This window comes from Eleutherodactylus coqui, chromosome 6 (genome assembly GCF_035609145.1).
Source record: "Eleutherodactylus coqui strain aEleCoq1 chromosome 6, aEleCoq1.hap1, whole genome shotgun sequence".
NCBI classification, from domain to species: Eukaryota; Metazoa; Chordata; class Amphibia; order Anura; family Eleutherodactylidae; genus Eleutherodactylus; species Eleutherodactylus coqui.
The window spans coordinates 218981250-218999664 of record NC_089842.1 but is presented as its reverse complement, the minus strand read 5'-3'; the positions used below and the strand labels follow the sequence as shown (position 1 = coordinate 218999664).

At 44.3% G+C, this 18415-nt stretch overlaps 1 protein-coding gene across 1 annotated transcript in view; it reads right to left on the bottom strand.

Annotated features, from left to right (window-relative positions):
* KCNN3 (potassium calcium-activated channel subfamily N member 3) overlaps positions 1 to 9534 on the bottom strand; it is a 126256-nt gene extending 116722 nt beyond the window's left edge. Inside the window, exons 1-2 of the mRNA XM_066605890.1 lie at positions 9509 to 9534; positions 8531 to 9375 (exon numbers count right to left, since the gene is read on the bottom strand). Coding sequence (XP_066461987.1) covers positions 8531 to 9298 — 768 coding nt within the window. The 5' untranslated portion in view covers positions 9299 to 9375; positions 9509 to 9534. The remainder of the gene's footprint in view (positions 1 to 8530; positions 9376 to 9508) is intronic.
* Between the last annotated feature and the right edge of the window lie 8881 nt (positions 9535 to 18415).

Genomic DNA, 18415 nt, shown 5'->3' with positions numbered 1-18415 from the left:
ACTACTGAACCTCACACTTGTACAATCCTATAAATACTAAATCTAACACTGGTACCATCCCGCAATTACTGAACCTCACACTGGCACCATCCCGCAACTACTGAACCTCACACTGGTACCAGCCCAAAACTACTGAACCGCACACTGGCACCATCCTACGAATACTAAATCTTACACTGGTACCATCCTATAACTACTGAGCCTCATATTGGTACCATCCCACAACTTCTGAACCTCACACTGGCAGCATCCCTCAACTATTGAACCTCACACTGGCACTATCCCGCAATTACTGAACCGCACACTGGTACCATCCCACAACTACTGCACCTCACACTGGTACCATCCCGCAAGTATTAACCACACACTGGTACCAGCCCACAACTGCTGAACTGCACACTGGTACCAGCCCACAAATGCTGAACCGCACACTGGTACCATCCCGCAACTGCTGAACCTCACACTCATACCATCCCGCAACTGCTGAACCTCACACTGGTACCATCCCTAAAACTACTGAACAGCACACTGGTAGCATACCAAAACTACTGAACCGCACACTGGTACCATACCAAAACTACTGAACCGCACACTGGTACCATAACAAAACTACTGAACCGCACACTGGTACCATACTAAAACTACTGAACCGCACACTGATACCATCTCACAATTGGTAAACCGCACACTGGTACCATCCCACAGCTGCTGAACCTCTCACTGGCACCATTCCAAAACTACTGAACCTCACACTGGTGAGATGCCGCAACTGCTGAACCCTTACACTGGTACTATCCCAAAACTACTGAACTGCACACTGGTACCATCCTGCAACTACTGAACCGCACACTATTACCATACCAAAACTACTGAACCACACATTGGTAGCATCCCGCTACTACTGAACCACATACTGGTACCATCCTGCAACTGCTGAATCGCACATTGGTACCAGCCCGCAACTACAGCCCGTACACTGGCACCATCCTACGAATACCAAATCTCACACTGGTACTATCCTGCAACTACTGAACCTCACGTTGCGACCATCCTACAACTACTGAACCTCCCACTGGCACCATCCCGCAACTACTGAACCTCTCACTGGCACCATCCCACAACTATTGAACCTTCCACTGGCACTATCCTACAACTACTGAGCCTAACACTAGTATCATCCTACAACTAGTAAACCGCACACTGGTACCATCCCGCAACTGCTGAACCACACACTAAAACCAGCCCGCAACTACAAACCGCACATTGGCACCATCCGACAAAAACTAAATCTCAAACTGATAGCATCCTGCAACTACTGAACCTCACACTGGCACATCCCACAACTACTGAACCTCACACTGGCACCATTTCGCAACTACTGAAACTCACACTGGCACAATCCTATAAATACTAAATCTAACACTGGTACCATCCCGCAATTACTTAACCTCACATTGGTACCATCCCACAACTTCTGAACCTCAAACTGGCACCATCCCGCAACTACTGAACCTCACACTGGTACCAGCCCGCAACTGCTGAACCACACACTGGTACCAGCCCGCAACTGCTGAACCACACACTGGTACCATCCCAAAACTACTGAACCGCACACTGGCACCATCCTACGAATACTAAATCTTACACTGGTACCATCCTATAACTACTGAACCTCATATTGGTACCATCCCACAACTACTGAACCTCACACTGGCAGCATCCCTCAACTATGGAACCTCACACTGGCACTATCCCGCAATTACTGAACCGCACACTGGTACCATCCCACAAATACTGCACCACACACTGGTACCATCCCGCAAGTACTAAACCACACACTGGTAACAACCCACAACTGCTGAACCGCACACTGGTACCATCCCACAACTGCTGAACCGCACACTGGTACCAGCCCGCAACTGCTGAACCTCACACTGGTACCATCCCGCAACTGCTGAACCTCACACTGGTACCATCCCGCAACTGCTGAACCTCACACTGGTACCATCCGTAAAACTACTGAACGGCACACTGGTACCATACCAAAACTACTGAACCGCATACTGGTACCATACCAAAACTACTGAATCGCACACTGGTACCATACCAAAACTACTGAACTGCACACTAATACCATCTCACAACTACTGAACCGCACACTAGTACCATCCTACAACTACTTAACCGCACACTGGCACCAGCCCGCAACTACTGAACTTCACACTGGCACTATCCTACAAATACTAAATCTCACACTTGTACCATCCCACAACTACTGAACCGCACACTGGTACCTTCCAACAACTACTGAATCTCACACTGGCACCATCCGACAACTGCTGAACCACACACTGGTACCATCCTAAAACTACTTAACCGCACACTGGCACCAGCCCGCAACTACTGAACCTCAGACTGGCACTATCCTACAAATACTAAATCTCACGCTGGTACCATCCCGCAACTACTGAACATCACACTGGTACCATCCCGCAACTACTAAACCGCACACTGGTACCATCTCGCAACTGCTGAACCGCACGCTGGTACCATCCAACAACTACTGAATCTCACACTGGCACCATCCCGCAACTGCTGAACCTCACACTGGTAACATCCCGCAACTGCTGAACCTCACACTGGTACCATCCCTAAAACTACTGAACGGCACACTGGTACCATACCAAAACTACTGAACCGCACACTGGTAACATACCAAAACTACTGAACCGCACACTGGTACCATACCAAAACTACTGAACGGCACACTGGTACCATACCAAAACTACTGAACCGCACACTGGTACCATACCAAAACTACTGAACCGCACACTGGTACCATACCAAAACTACTGAACCGCACACTGGTACCATAACAAAACAACTGAACGGCACACTGGTACCATACCAAAACTACTGAACCGCACACTGGTACCATACCAAAACTACTGAACCGCACACTGGTACCATACCAAAACTACTGAACCGCACACTGGTACCATACCAAAACTACTGAACCGCACACTGGTACCATAACAAAACAACTGAACGGCACACTGGTACCATACCAAAACTACTGAACCGCACACTGGTACCATACCAAAACTACTGAACCGCACACTGGTACCATACCAAAACTACTGAACCGCACACTGGTACCATACCAAAATTACTGAACCGCACACTGGTACCATAACAAAACTACTAAACCGCACACTGGTACCATAACAAAACTACTAAACCGCACACTGGTACCATACCAAAACTACTGAACGGCACACTGATACCATCCTACAACTACTTAACCACACACTGGCACCAGCCCGCAACTACTGAACCTCACACTGGCACTATCCTACAAATACTAAATCTCACACTGGTACCATCCCGCAACTACTGAACATCACACTGGAACCATCCCACAACTACTGAACATCACACGTGTACCATCCCACAACTGCTAAACCGCACACTGGTACCATCCAGCAACTACTGAACTGCACACTGCTTCCATCCCACAACTGCTGAACCTCACACTGGTACCATCCTAAAACTACCTAACCGCACACTGGCGCCAGCCTGCAACTACTGACCCTCACACTGGCACCATCCTACAACTACTGAACCTCACACTGGTACCATCCCACAACTACTGAACCGCACAATTGTACCATACCACAACTGCTGAACCGCACACTGGTACCATCCTCTACCTACTGAACTAGACACTAATACCTTCCTGCAACAAGTGAACCCCACACTGACGCACACTAGGGAAGATTTGTCAGAAAGATATTTTGTAGTCAGTGATAGAACATTTGTGGTTCTACTGAAGCTCTCAGGTGACATCTCAATGCCTCCCCCTGCTGGTTCAGTACTTGTACACAGTATAATTTATTGCATTGTGGGATATATAATGTGATTTAAATTTACAACTATGTAACCTGATGGAGTCACAAATATGTGAGAGCCTGTGTAATTTGTATATAGTAGTGTAATACTCTGTACTGCCTGGTGTGATGATGTAATACTGTAATACCCCGTTCTCCCTGGTGCGATGGTATAATACTGTAATACCCCGTCCTTCCTGGTGCAACGGTATAATACTGTAATACTCTGTCCTCCCTGGTGCATTGGTATAATACTGTAATACCCTGTACTCCCTGGTGTGATGGTGTAATACTGTAATACCCCTGTACTCCCTGGTGCGAGGGTAAAAAAATGTAATGCCCCGTACTACGGGGTATGATGATGTAGCACTATAATACACTGTGCTCCGTGGTGTGATGGTTTGAAACTATAATACCCCGTACTCCCTGGTGTGATTTTGTTATACTGTAATACATCTGTACTCCCTGGTGTTGTGATGTAATACCATGATAGTCTAATACTGTAATACCCTGTACTTGGTGCAATGGTGCAAAACTGTAATACTGCTCTACTCTGGGTGTGATGGTGTAATTCTGTAATGCCACTGTACTCCCTGGTGCTATGGTGTAATACTGTAATACCCCATCCTCCCTGGTGTGATAGTGTAATACTATAATGCCCATGTACTCCCTGGTGTGAAGGTGTAATACTGTAATGCCCCATACTGCCAGTTGCAATGTTGTAATAATGTAATACTGCTCTACTCACTGGTGTGATTGTGTAATACTGTAATACCCTTGTACTCCCTGGTATGATGGTAAAACCTTTGTAGTCCGTGGTGTGATGATATAAAACATTATTACCCTGTACTCTATGGTATAATGATGTAATACTGTAAAACTCCGGTCTCACCAGTGTGATGGTATAAAACTGTAATGCCCCTTACTCCGTGGTATGATGATGTAATACCCCTGTATTCCATGGATGGTGTAATACTATAATATTCCATGCTCCCTGGTGTGATAGTATAAAACTGTTTTGGCTCGTACTCCATGGTATGATGCTGTAATACTGTAATACCTCTGTACTCCCTGTTGTGATGGTATAATACTGTAATACCCTTTACTCCTTAGTGTGATGGTATAATACCCTGTAATCTTTGGTGTAATGGTGTAATATAGTAATACCCCTTGTTCCCTTGTGTGATGGTGTAATACTATAATACCGTGTGTTCTCTGGTGTGATTTTACAAAACTGTAATGCACCATAATCCGTGGTATGATAATGCTACACCCTGTAATCCATTGGTGTGATGGTGTAAAACTGTAATACCCCATACCCCTAAGTGTGATGCTGTAATACCCTGTAATTCGCGGTGTGATGGTGTAATACTGTAGTACCCCGTACTCTGTGATGTGATGGTGTAATACTGTAATACCCCATGCTACTTGATTTGATGGTGTAATACTGTAATACCCTGTAGTCCCTGGTGTGATGGTATAATACTGTAATACACTGTATTCTGTGGTGTGATACTGTAATACCCCATTCTCCCCAGTTGGTATGGTGTTTTACTCAGTTCTATGTAATACGCATATAATACTGTAATACCCCTGTACTGCTTTGATGATGTAATATATATTGATAATTTGATGATGCATATAATACTGTAATACCTGGTACTCCCTGGTGTGATGGTATAATATGGTAATACGACACACTCCTTGGAGTGCTGGTATAATACCCCATGCTACCTGTGTGTGATGGTGTAATACCCCGTGCCCTGTGATGCTCAGCACTATATATGTATATATATATATATATATATATATATATATATACACACACATACATACACGCACACACACACATTCACACTCACTCAGCACTGTATGTAATATGCATTTAGTACTGTAATATACCCCTTGCTCTGATGGTTCAATATCCAACACTGTATAATATTTATATAATACTGTAATACTCCATACTCCCTCATCTGTTGATATCATAATGTAATATCACTATATGCCGTTCTATGTAGTACTTTAATATTCCCCATGTGGTCCCTGGTGTAGGACTGCAATACAGCTGTGCATTCTGGTCTGTATAATACTCAGCACTGTGTAATATATAATACTGCAATACCCGTTCTCACTGATGTGATGGTGTAATAATGTACTACCCCATACTCCCCAGTCTGTATAATACTCAGCACCATGTAATATGTATATAATACTGTGATAATCCTCACCCCATACTCCATGATGTGATGGTGTAACACTGTAAAACCCCACTCTGGAGTGGTGTAATATTAAAATACCCCGTACTCCATGGTGTGGTGGTGTAATATGGTATTACTTTTGTAGTGTACTCCTTAGTGTGAAGATTTAATGCTGTAATACCTTGTACCCCGTGGTGTGATGATGTAATATTGTGATACCCCTCCCCTATACTCCCCTGTGTAATTGTGTAATATTGTAATTCCCTGTACTCCATGGTGTGATGGTGTAATACTGCAATACCCCTGTACTCCATGTTGTGGTGGTGTGTAATACACCATACTCCGTGGTGTGATAGTGTAATACTGTACTACCCTGTACCCCATGCTGTGATGGTTTATTATTGTGCAATCCCTCTCCCTCATACTGTGATTGTATAATACTGTAATACCCCTGTACTCCCTAGTATGATGGTGTAATACTTTGTGGTGTCATGGTTTAATACACTAATATCCCATACGCTGTGGTGTGATGGTGTAATACTCCGTGGTGTGATTGTGTAATACTCTGTGGTGTGATGGTGTAATACGGTAGTACCTGTGTACCCCCTGTGATTATTTAATACTGTACTACCCTGTACCCCATGCTGTGATGGTTTAATATTGTGCAATCCCCCTCCCTCATACTGTGATTGTATAATACTGTAATACCCCAGTACCCCCTGGTATGATAGTGTAATACTTTGGGTGTGATTGTGGTAATAATTTAATACCCCTGTACTCAGTGGTGTGATGGTGTAAAAATGTGACCCCCCACCCACCAACTTTCCCCCCGTCCCGTCCCCATATTTCCTCATATTGTAATACCCCATGCTCCCTGGTGTGATTGTGTAATACTGTAGTATAGCATACTCCTCAGTCTGTATAATAGGAGTGTAATATTTAATACTCCATCCTATTACTCGGTATGTAATGCATACATTAACCCCTCGCACACCTGCCCGCTGGTGTCACACGCTCAGTAAGATCACGCCAGAGAGATTAACTCATTTTCCTGTAAGAAGCAACTTTTTAACGAGGTGGAAAACTCACAGAGTGGAAAGTATTGATTTTCCTTCTGGAGCGGATAAAGATATTAGCATATCCAGAGGAGGAGGGGATGGGGCACCAGAAGCCCCCGTCCTCCAGGGACAACGCCTCGTAACCCTGCGTCCATCCGATGCCTCTCCACCCGCGGTGCGTCCTAATGGCACCCCCTCTACCTGCAGCCTCCCTGTGCTGCAAAATACCCGAGGTGCCTCCATGTACAGGGGCCCAGCGTTTCCATACAGTCTATATGGCCTCTGAACCTGTTACCCGGAATTACACATCCCAGCGCTGGGAAGCCCCCGAGGCTCCAAATCTCTGCCCCCCATCTGCATTACACACTGGTGTCTGACAGCAGCAGATGTCTCGCATTAGACAAGCCTCCAACAGCTGAGATGGCACCAACACCCCTCCCGTCATCTCTCCGTACCCTCACCACCAAGTCATCCCACCACTGGCATCTCTGTCCTCCTGCTGACCTGACTCTCCATTAACTATTTACACTCCTCAACATCCCTTTAAAAATGGAGTCTACTGAAAGTTGCTGGGAAGCATCATTAATGACTAGGCAGGTTTACCATTCAGGACTCTGGGAAAGCTGGGTGCCAACCAGTGTAATTATTCCTCATACAAGTCTAGGAGGCATTAGGTGGGTGCCAGCACCCAGTCCCTTCCATAGTCACAGCATAACCAGGACCATATGGGGCCAAATTGCCATTCACCCAGTTTCTTTCCTCTACTCCCTGGCAGATCGTCTCCTCGGTGAAATCTTAAGATGTGCTCAGCAGATGGTGCTCAGAGCTGCGACTTAGAAGACGCTTCTCCTCCTGACTGCAGATCGGGAGGGAGAGCTCATTGTACATTCTGCCTGCTTCCTGAGAACAAGTGGGGAATGATCCGCCAGAAGTCCCATGTCCCCCCCTCGGCTCAGAGCCTCGTCCCTGTCTCTGCTTCATCATCTCAACAGCATCTGATTCCCCTGTGCAAATGCCAGACATTCACCTCATGCAGCTGCCTCCTTGACACCTGTAGCCATTTTTCTCCCAGCATCCTCTACACCCTCCATATAGGATGTGTACGACTATGTATATGTGCACATCCCACCCTGCGATGGCATTGAATTTTGTGGCCATCGAGGTTGTTTCACTCCCGGTAGGATAGGAGGCGAGCAGCCAACCTACCAAGAGTGAGGCCCGTTAACTGCTTCAGAGCCGGAGCCACCACAAAGCTGTGGCCCTGGAACAGTCGTCTACCGGTCGGGAAGGTTCTAAGTAAGGTGCCATGTTCTATCAGTGTGAAACCAACCAATCCAACCACCCAACACAACAGTCTTCTTCACGCCGGTGTTGATCCTACCTTTTCGTATAAACCCCATGACAGTTCTGTCTCAATGACCATGACAACTATTCCAAACATCCCGAATATCAGTGCGTAGTCACTGAGCCTCTTCCGTTTTTCAAAAAGCGCCCTCCTATGTCCCAATTTATATCCAATGTTTTGATGCTTCCTCTTGTTGGGTTTGGGGTAGTTGGTAGTGGTGGTGTTATTGCCTGAGTGTTGGTGGTTCTGCGTGGCATTGGGATGATGGTGGTGCAAATTCTGGTTGGAGTGGCGCTCATCCTTGGAAGAGATGACTATCTCAGGAGCATTGCTGGAGTTAAAAATCTGAAGAGGTTGGCTCTCAGGTTCTGAGTCTATCAGGTTCCTTCTGGAGGCACTTAATCGGCTAAGGGGCTTCATCACCCCTCCAGTGTATTTACAAGAGCTCATGGCTATTTCGGTGAATGGGTTGCTGTCCCTTCTGTGGACGAGAGGACTGGCTTGTCTGTGCTTGCATCCTCCGCCAGCCCCACTTGTAGACGCTGAAGTTGGAGAGTGTCCAACCAAGTGGTCACTTAAATTGAGCTGGCTGCCCTGCCTGGAGGAAGAAGGGTGGTGGAGGACGGTTGAGTTGTTGGAAGGAGGTGCCCTGAAAGCTGACGGAGAGGACGAGTGCAACAGGCTGTGATGGTAGCTCTGGCTCTGCAGCTGGTTGACAGAGTCCCCCGATAACGGGCAGTGACACTTGGGTTCTTCGTCCATGTCGCCAACCCCCGAATCATGAAGGTGCCCAGAGGTGTCCATGACGGTGGCAGCGGTGTGGATGTGGTGATGATGAGATACCTTCAGCCCCCCAATCCTGACACTCTGTGTGCAATATCCTACGGGAGAAAAGGGGGGTAGGAAGATAGATTAAAGACGAAAGCTCAACAAGCAATGCCCACCCCTCCACCCCCACCATCCCAAGGTGCCCAATGCCAGGAAATCCTCAGGTGTTACTTTGCCAGCTCTTACATGTCATTATTTGGGAAGGTGCTGGGTACGCGGAGCTGAGATCCTGCCTGTCTTCTCTCTCTATAGCTAGCTCTGTCTCCCTTACCAAGCCAAGCCCATCTCTTGGCAGGCAGCTCCTATTGGCTTATCTGGCAGCTGTGACATACTGATCCAGCCCTGCACCGTTGCTTTAACCTCTCCACAGCTACAGAGGTGCCCAGGTAGAGCAGCGGGTGTGATCATCCTGGCATCCACTCCTGGATGGCTAATCTCCAGTGCATGCCCCTGTGCCACTCACCACAATGGAGAGCACATTCCTCCTCACTAGATGCCTTGCAGTAGAGGAGGCTGGCATGATAGGAGTTAATCCTGTATACAGGATGGAGCATGACTTTCACTAGTAGATTGCAAGCTCTTGTGTTCTGGACTATGCAGACAATGAGGCATGTTGACCAATTGCATGCTGCGTGCATTGTGAGGGTGCATTCACACGGGTGAGTGCGATGTAGATCACAGAAAATCGGACTGTATTTAACTGCGATTTCTTAGAGATTGCGATGCGTTTTGGCATTAATAACACATTGCATGTATGTACACGCAATTGTCACGTGATTTTCTTGTATGTGAAAAAAAAAATCACACGCGCTTTCAATAGTTGAATTTACACGGGAGAGTGCAATATTGCAACTGCAAATATGCGATTTTTATACGAATGGTTCAAGTTTTGCGCTGCGCTTGCAATTTTCTCACACATGAAAACCACCAATTATGCACCATGGGAGCAAAAACATATCATATTTAGAGATGAGCGAACGTACTCGTTTCGAGTACTTACGCACCCGAGTACCGCCATTTTCGAGTACTTCAGTACTCGGGTGAAAAGATTCGGGGGGCGCCGGGGGGCGGGGAGAGGCGTGGCGGTGCGGGGGGTAGCAGCGGGGAACAGGGGGGAGCCCTCTCTCTCTCCCTCTCCCCCCCACTCCCCACTGCTACCCCCCGTGCCGCCACGGCGCCCCCCGAATTTTTTTCGCCCGAGTACGGAAGTACTCGGAAATCGCGGTATTCGGGCGAAAAAGGGGCGTGGCCGAGCACGTTCGCTCATCTCTAATCATATTGTATTCGCGTGAAACTCACATGTATATGTGAGCATTTTGCAATTTTTTCCTGCTCCCATAGGGAAGAATGGTTGATATTGCCCAAAAATGTGACATGCAGCGATTTTTCTCGTAGAGCTGCTAAAGGAAAATCACTGCATGCAAATGCACCCACTAAATGGGTTCTATTCCCGCGCGATTTCTGTGCATCTCGCAGTGAAACTGCGCAGAAAGATCGACTGTGTAAATGCTCCCTGCGGTTTCAGACAGACATATGTGCAACTGCGCTCGCCAGTACGGAGTGTAGTTTCGCATGAACAACGTTTTTTCTTTTTCCTCGACGGCCATTCAAACTCCGCACCACAGCGCAGGGGGTTGAAAAAAATTGCGAGAAGATAAGTGCCGTCCGATCTTTCCCACTCGTAGTTAATACTATATATAGGGCAAGTCCCATTTTTTTTCTCGCCTGTACAACGGACGAGAATACCGTTAGTGAAAGCGGAACTGCTGAAATCATAAATGAAATCCGTGGTTTCCTTTTGTCCCGTTATGTGGCCGTCATTATCACAGTCGCATAGCGAAAGAAAAAACACGTTCGTGTGTTTAAGGGCTTATTCACACGGCGTATTTATCATCAGTATTTTGTGAGCCACAGGATCCAATCCAATATATAGAAGAAGGGCAAATCTTTCCATTCTACTTTCTCTCCACACATGTTAAATACACCGTGTGAATAAGCCCTAAATTGATGAAAATGGCACCTGCAATTATTAAGATAGAATCGCCCAAAAATAGGACATGCAGCAATTTTTCTATCTTTGGCGCAAGAAAACTTGCTTGTGTGAATATACAGATCAAAATGCAGAGGTCCTTTTCACGGGTGTTCTGTCCATATCCCAGTTAGACGGAACTCGCGTGTGGCAATTGCCAGTGTGAATGCACCCAGGGCTGTATTCACACAGCTGATATTCTTACGGAAGTTTAGTGAATTGCGAGGCACCCAAAGCTTGCACAGAAATACAATCCATTATTTATAATGGGTGTATTATATGTGCGATTTTCCTCTCGCAACAGTGCGATTCTGCAGAAAACTTGATCATTATTTCCTACGGGCAGGTTTAAAAAAAAAAATCACATTGTACCCACATGTATGTGACAGTTTCATGCGAGTGCCATGCAATTTGTTAATTTGCCTATTGAAACAAGATGTGATTTTCATACACGTGCAAAAACGCACATGAAAATCACGTTTGGCTATTCAAATTTTTTCTCCTTGCATCGCACATCACGCTCGCAAGGATGTTGCGATTTTTTTTAATGCATGTGAAAAACCGATAAAAAGTGGATGCCATGTGCAAAAATCGCAAAAACACATGAAAATTGCAATAAAATCCCAGTTTTTCATTGACCAAAATCGCACTTGCTCGAAATAGACTAATACCTTCCTTTTTGTATCCGGTCACGGTACCGCGCTGACATTTGATGCGTGAGGCATTCAGCTTGTCCATTCACTAAGAGCTGGTGGCAGTATAGAGGCACGAGGCACAGAGCCAATAAATTATGAGGCTTGCATCCCATCAATTTCCTGGCATCTAATGGCATTGCTGAGGTGGGGGGCACAGAATTTGTACAACATGCCACCTGACAGTGAAGCATGAGGCATAACATCTGGGAAGCATATACCTGATTGTGAAGCGCGAGGCATTCACACTCTTGTATCTGCCAAAATCTTTGAACTTCATGGCATGCCACCTGTTATAAATACTTGTAACCCCCTTGAGAAATGGACTTCAATTCAAAGTCTACCAGGTCAATACAAACCAAAGCAGGAGGTGCCTCGTACCTCGTGCCTCAGAGATGTCATACAATGTCTTATCAAAAATATTGTATTTGGCAGTTAGTAATCGTGTGTTGCATTATACTAAGTGACTCCATCCTGGACTAGAAGCCCCTCATCTGTCCGCTATCAAAGGTGGGAAAGTTTGCGTTCTCTAGCATGCAATTTCTTTTACCGAGGACCGTTGCTATGGACACTGCTGGGTTTTTCTTTTACATTTATTAGAGAGGGAGAGAAAGTCACACATCTATATTTGTCATAAAGGTGGCATTTCCTCCCTGTGCCCTGACACTTTTAGGTAATACGTCCTACTGGGAGGTAATCTGACACAGAGCTGATGTCACTGAGGGAACTACAATCCCCACAATGCACAGAGGTCACTGCCAGATAAGCAGCATCCGGGAAGATTGAAATCTTATTCCTGGAATGTAAAAAACATAAAAGCATAAAAACTACGGCAAAATTTCCCTGTCTACAACAGAAAGAGAAATAGATGAGAACAGAAATAAATATATTACATATATATAATCATAATACTGCCTCCTCTTTACAAGAATACAGCCAGTATAATACTGCTGCTATGTATAAGGATATAACTGCTATAATACTGCCTCCAATGTACAAGAATATAACTACTATAATACTGCCTCCTATGTACAAGAATATAACTACTATAATACTGCCCCCTATGTACAAGAATATAACTACTATAATACTGCCCCCTATGTACAAGAATATAACTACTATAATTCTGCCCCCTATGTACAAGAATATAACTACTATAATACTGCCTCCTATATACAAGAATATAACTACTATAATACTGCCTCCTATATACAAGAATATAACTACTATAATACTGCTCCTATGTACAAAAATATAACTACTATAATACTGCCTCCTATGTACAAGAATATAACTACTATAATACTGCCTCCTATGTACAAGAATATAACTACTATAATACTGCCCCTTATGTTCAAGAATATAACTACTGTAATACTGCCTCCTATGTACAAGAATATAACTAGTATAATACTGCCCCCTATGTACAAGAATATAACTAGTACAATACTGCCCCCTATGTACAAGAATATAACTAGTACAATACTGCCCCCTATGTACAAGAATATAACTAGTACAATACTGCCCCCTATGTACAAGAATATAACTAGTACAATACTGCCCCCTATGTACAAGAATATAACTACTATAATACTGCCCCCTATGTACAAGAATATAATTACTATAATACTGCCTCCCTATGTAGAAGAATATAACTGCTATAATACTGCCTCCTATGTACAAGAATATAACTATTATAATACTACTCCTATGTACCAGAATATAACTACTATAATACTGTCCCCTGTGGACAGGAATAGAGCTACAAAACTACTGCCCCCTATGTACAATAATATAACTACTATAATACTGCCCCCTATATACAAGAATATAACTACTATAATACTGCCCCCTATGTACAAGAATATAACTACTATAATACCGCCCCTATGTACAAGAATATAACAACTATAATACCGCCCCTATATACAAGAATATAACTACTATAATACTGCCCCCTATGTACAAGAATATAACTACTATAATACTGCCCCCTATGTACAAGAATATAACTACGATAATACTGCCCCCTATGTACAAGAATATAACTACTATAATACTGCCCCTATGTACAAGAATATAACTAGTATAATACTGCCCCCTATATACAAGAATATAACTACTATAATACTGCCCCCTATGTACAAAAATATAGCTAATATAATACTGCCCCCTATGTACAAGAATATAACTAGTATAATCCTGCCCTTATGTACAAGAATTTAACTACTATAATACTTCCCCATATGTGCAAGAATATAACTACTATAATACTGCCTCCTATGTACAAGAATATAACTACTATAATACTGCCTCCTATGTACAAGAATATAACTACTATAATACTGCTCCCTATGTACAAGAATATAACTACTATAATACTGCCCGCTATGTACAGGAATATAACTACTATAATACTGCCTCCTATGTACAAGAATATAACTACTATAATACTGCCCCCTATGTACAAGAATATAACTACTATAATACTGCCTCCTATGTACAAGAATATAACTACTATAATACTGCCCCCCTATGTACAAGAATATAACTACTATAATACTGCCCCCTATGTACAAGAATATAACTACTATAATCCTGCCCTTATGTACAAGAATATAACTACTATAATACTGCCCCCTATGTACAGGAATATAACTACTATAATACTGTCTCCTATGTACAAGAATATAACTACTATAATACTGCCTCCTATGTACAAGAATATAACTACTATAATACTGCCCCCTATGTACAAGAATATAACTACTATAATACTGTCCCCTATGTACAAGAATATAACTACTATAATACTGTCCCCTATGTACAAGACTATAACTACTATAATACTGCCTCCTATGTACAAGAATATAACTAATATAGTACTGCGTCCTATGGGTAATCATATAGATATCTCTTTTTTTGGTTCTGACATTCATTCTCCTCAGTTCCTTGCCATTGTATCAGGTCTTACCTCTCGCAGGGGGTTTCCTATGATCTGGTGTTCTCCTCGCCCTGCGCACTTCCTGTGCTATCTCCGTACCCCAGTTGGCATTCTGTGTGAAGCTTCTACGCAATTACAGCTGCAGAAGAGGTGTGAAAATCTCTGAGGTGTAATAAGACGAGAGATTGTGAGAAGGTGTCAGCCCAGGAATAGAGTGTTAGCTTTCAATGCACATTCCTCTTCCCCGATGACTACAAGTGTTGAATCCGGCACCACCGCTGCTGTTGACAGTGTCCACAGTGAGTTAATGGAGTACCGCTGCCCTGCCCGATGAGATTATTATAATCATCCTGATTTATTATTAGGGCGTTCATCTGATCACCACTGCTATAATCAGACTGAGTTCACCTTACGACAGAGTGGTAGATGTAGCGGGGACAAGGAATATTATTACACCAATTGCTTAGTGGCCATCAATGGATCTGTGGCCACTACACCGCCAACTGTGTTGTATGCAGTATAGGTAGAATCCAGATAAACTCCACCCACTGATATAAAAACATGTGATCAGACATGAGATCCGCACACCTTATATACTACAGTGACATTACTGCTGACAACCAGCCTGCATATCATGTCTGAGAGGTAGTCACAGCTCCGCCCCCTGCTAACATCATGGACATAATGACCTGTGATTAGGCATGAGATCTGCACACCTTATACTACAGTGACATCATCTATTTCTGCTGACAACCAGCCTGTATATCATGTCTGAGAGTAGTCACAGCCCCGCCCCCTGCTGATGACATCACTGATATAATAACATGTAATCAGCCATGAGATCCACACACTTTATACTACAGTGACATCATCTTTTACTGCTGATAACCAGCCTGAGGTAGTCACAGCCCCGCCCCTGGATCGGGGGGGGGGGGGGATGCTGTTCTTTACATCTCCTCAGCACGAGCTCTGGTGTTATTACATCTTGAATATTTGCGTTCTGCTCATTGTGCCTCCTTTTCTTAATCTGGTGAGAACAAACGGTGGACTTTAATTTCCGACTCTTCTTCAGGGATTTAGGATGCAAATATTGAATGGAGGCGAGATAAGGAGGCAGGCGATGTACAAACAATTCCCTGGTCCCAAGAGCTTTCAATCTAATTATACCCTTACCAGAAGCTTTCCAGCTGGAGGTCAAGCAGAGAGCAATATCATCATGACAGCCAATAGGCTAAATGCTTCTATTGACCCTATTGCATACATCAAAGCGCCCCTTTTCCTTAACCCTTCCAGTACTGCAGATCAATGTGCGCCCCTCCCCCAGTGTTCCATTCTTTAAGCTGCTTTATTAATGATATGGAACAGCAGGGCGCGCCGAGATGATCTTCTGTCAAGGTCGTGCCTCCAGAGCAGATGTGCCTCCTGCGCGAGGGCAGCGGCAGAGATGGTGATCCGCAGGTGCCTACCAGAGAGCATGTGTGGTGTAATGCCACTTGCAGTCACAAGAGGGTGCTCTGTGCAGAGGTGTTAACACAAGAGCAAGCCCTCCAAGATACCTCTGGAGTCCGCCATGATGATCACTATCAGTAGCGATAATGCATTGCATTATTGCATTATCCTAGCGTCTCTACAGGGACATAAAAAGTGCGTAGAAAACATAAAAATAGTAACAAAAAAATAGTTTAAAAACTGTTTGCCCACTTATCACTCTTATTAAAAAAACACATGTTCGGTATCGCTGCATCCATAACAACCTGTACAATAAATTGAAGATATTACTAATCCTGTACAGCAAAAAGTATAAAAAAATTTTTTTGAACAACTTAGCCTGAATGCTTCTTTTGTTCATTTCGCAAAAAAATGCAATAAAAGTGATTAAAAATGCCATATGTACCCCAAAAAATGTACCAAGAAAAACTTCAACTCGTCACGAAAAAACAAGCCCCCATAGAGCTCCAACCATGTAAAATATAAAAATAAAACATTTATGGGACTTTGAATGCTGGGATGCAAAAGTAGAAAAATGTAAAGAAAAAATGTAATTTTGGTATCGTAATTGTACCAACCAAAGAAAACATGTATTAACATTAAAATCCAGTTTGCCGTCCCAAAAAACATCATAAAAGTTATATATTATATGTACCCACAAATAGTACCAATTAAAAATATAGCTCACCACGCAAAAAACACTTCAACAGCCCCAAATACCACAATGCAGCAGAAAATATCACCTCAACAGCATTAAATAATGCAGTGCAACACAGAATATCATCCCAACAGCCCCAAATACCACAGTGCAACACAGAATACCATCCCAACAGTGCCAAATAATGCAGTGCAACACAAAATATCACTCCATTGGCACCAAATAACGGCGTGCAGCACAAAATAATATCCCAACACCACCAAATAACGTAGTGTAGCACAAATTATTTCCCCAACAGTGCCAAATAACACAGTGTAACACAAAATATGGCGCAGTGCAGCAGCATTTTACCCATCCTTCCCCACTAGTAGCATCATTTTAGCCCCTAATCACTCCTCAGCAGCTGACATTGTCCCCTCTATGTGATGTGGAGGTGGAGGAGCTCCTCTTACCTCCTCTGCAGACTGCCGATGATTTCCATGATGAAGGACCTGCAGTGGTCATGTGACTGTGATGTCATGGCAGCTCCTTCATCCAGTCTAGTATCAGTAGTTGCACTGATATTACAGGGCCCGTACTAATAGTGCAGTTTGTACCGTGTAATGCAACTGCAGCGTCTGAAGAGCGGGCCCACAGCCGAGGAGATGGTGGGGTAGATAAGGGCCTTGTCACGATGGCGCTACCATCTCCTACCCTGGGGGTAGCTCAGAACCCATCCAAGTTACTGCTGGGAGAGGTAACAGGAAAAGTGTAAGCAGAGATTACCTGCAATCTTCTTGTCACTCGTGACACCACTGTCTGTCCTCTACAGTGAATCGCAGTGAAGTAAATAACTTAGTCCACACACAGGGATACCTTCTGGACAAACCGGGAACCGTCGGTAATGTCAGTTTACTGTAACTTCAGCAAAGTTTCAATGGTTAATAGTTGTCAGGCACAAATTACACTTTTAGAATGTGGCGTGACAGGGAGGAATTCTCTTGGTTATCTGGACAATCCACAGTCCTAGTTATCTGTGTGATCCGGCTCCTGGCAGCTCTTTCTCCCTCCAACACTCTACTGGTACACGCTTGTGCTTCTGGTGTCTTTCTCCCTTAAGGAGCGGTCCTTCTTCCTCTCTGAGTGCTTAGTGGTAGCAGCGGCACATCCTGGGTAGGGTAGGCCCAGCAGAAGGAAATAACTCAGCTTCTTCCATTCTCCACACACAGACCAACCAGGGTCTGTGGGGTTCACTCGCTCGCAGACTGGTTAACTGACACCTCTTTGCAAGCACTCCTTCAAG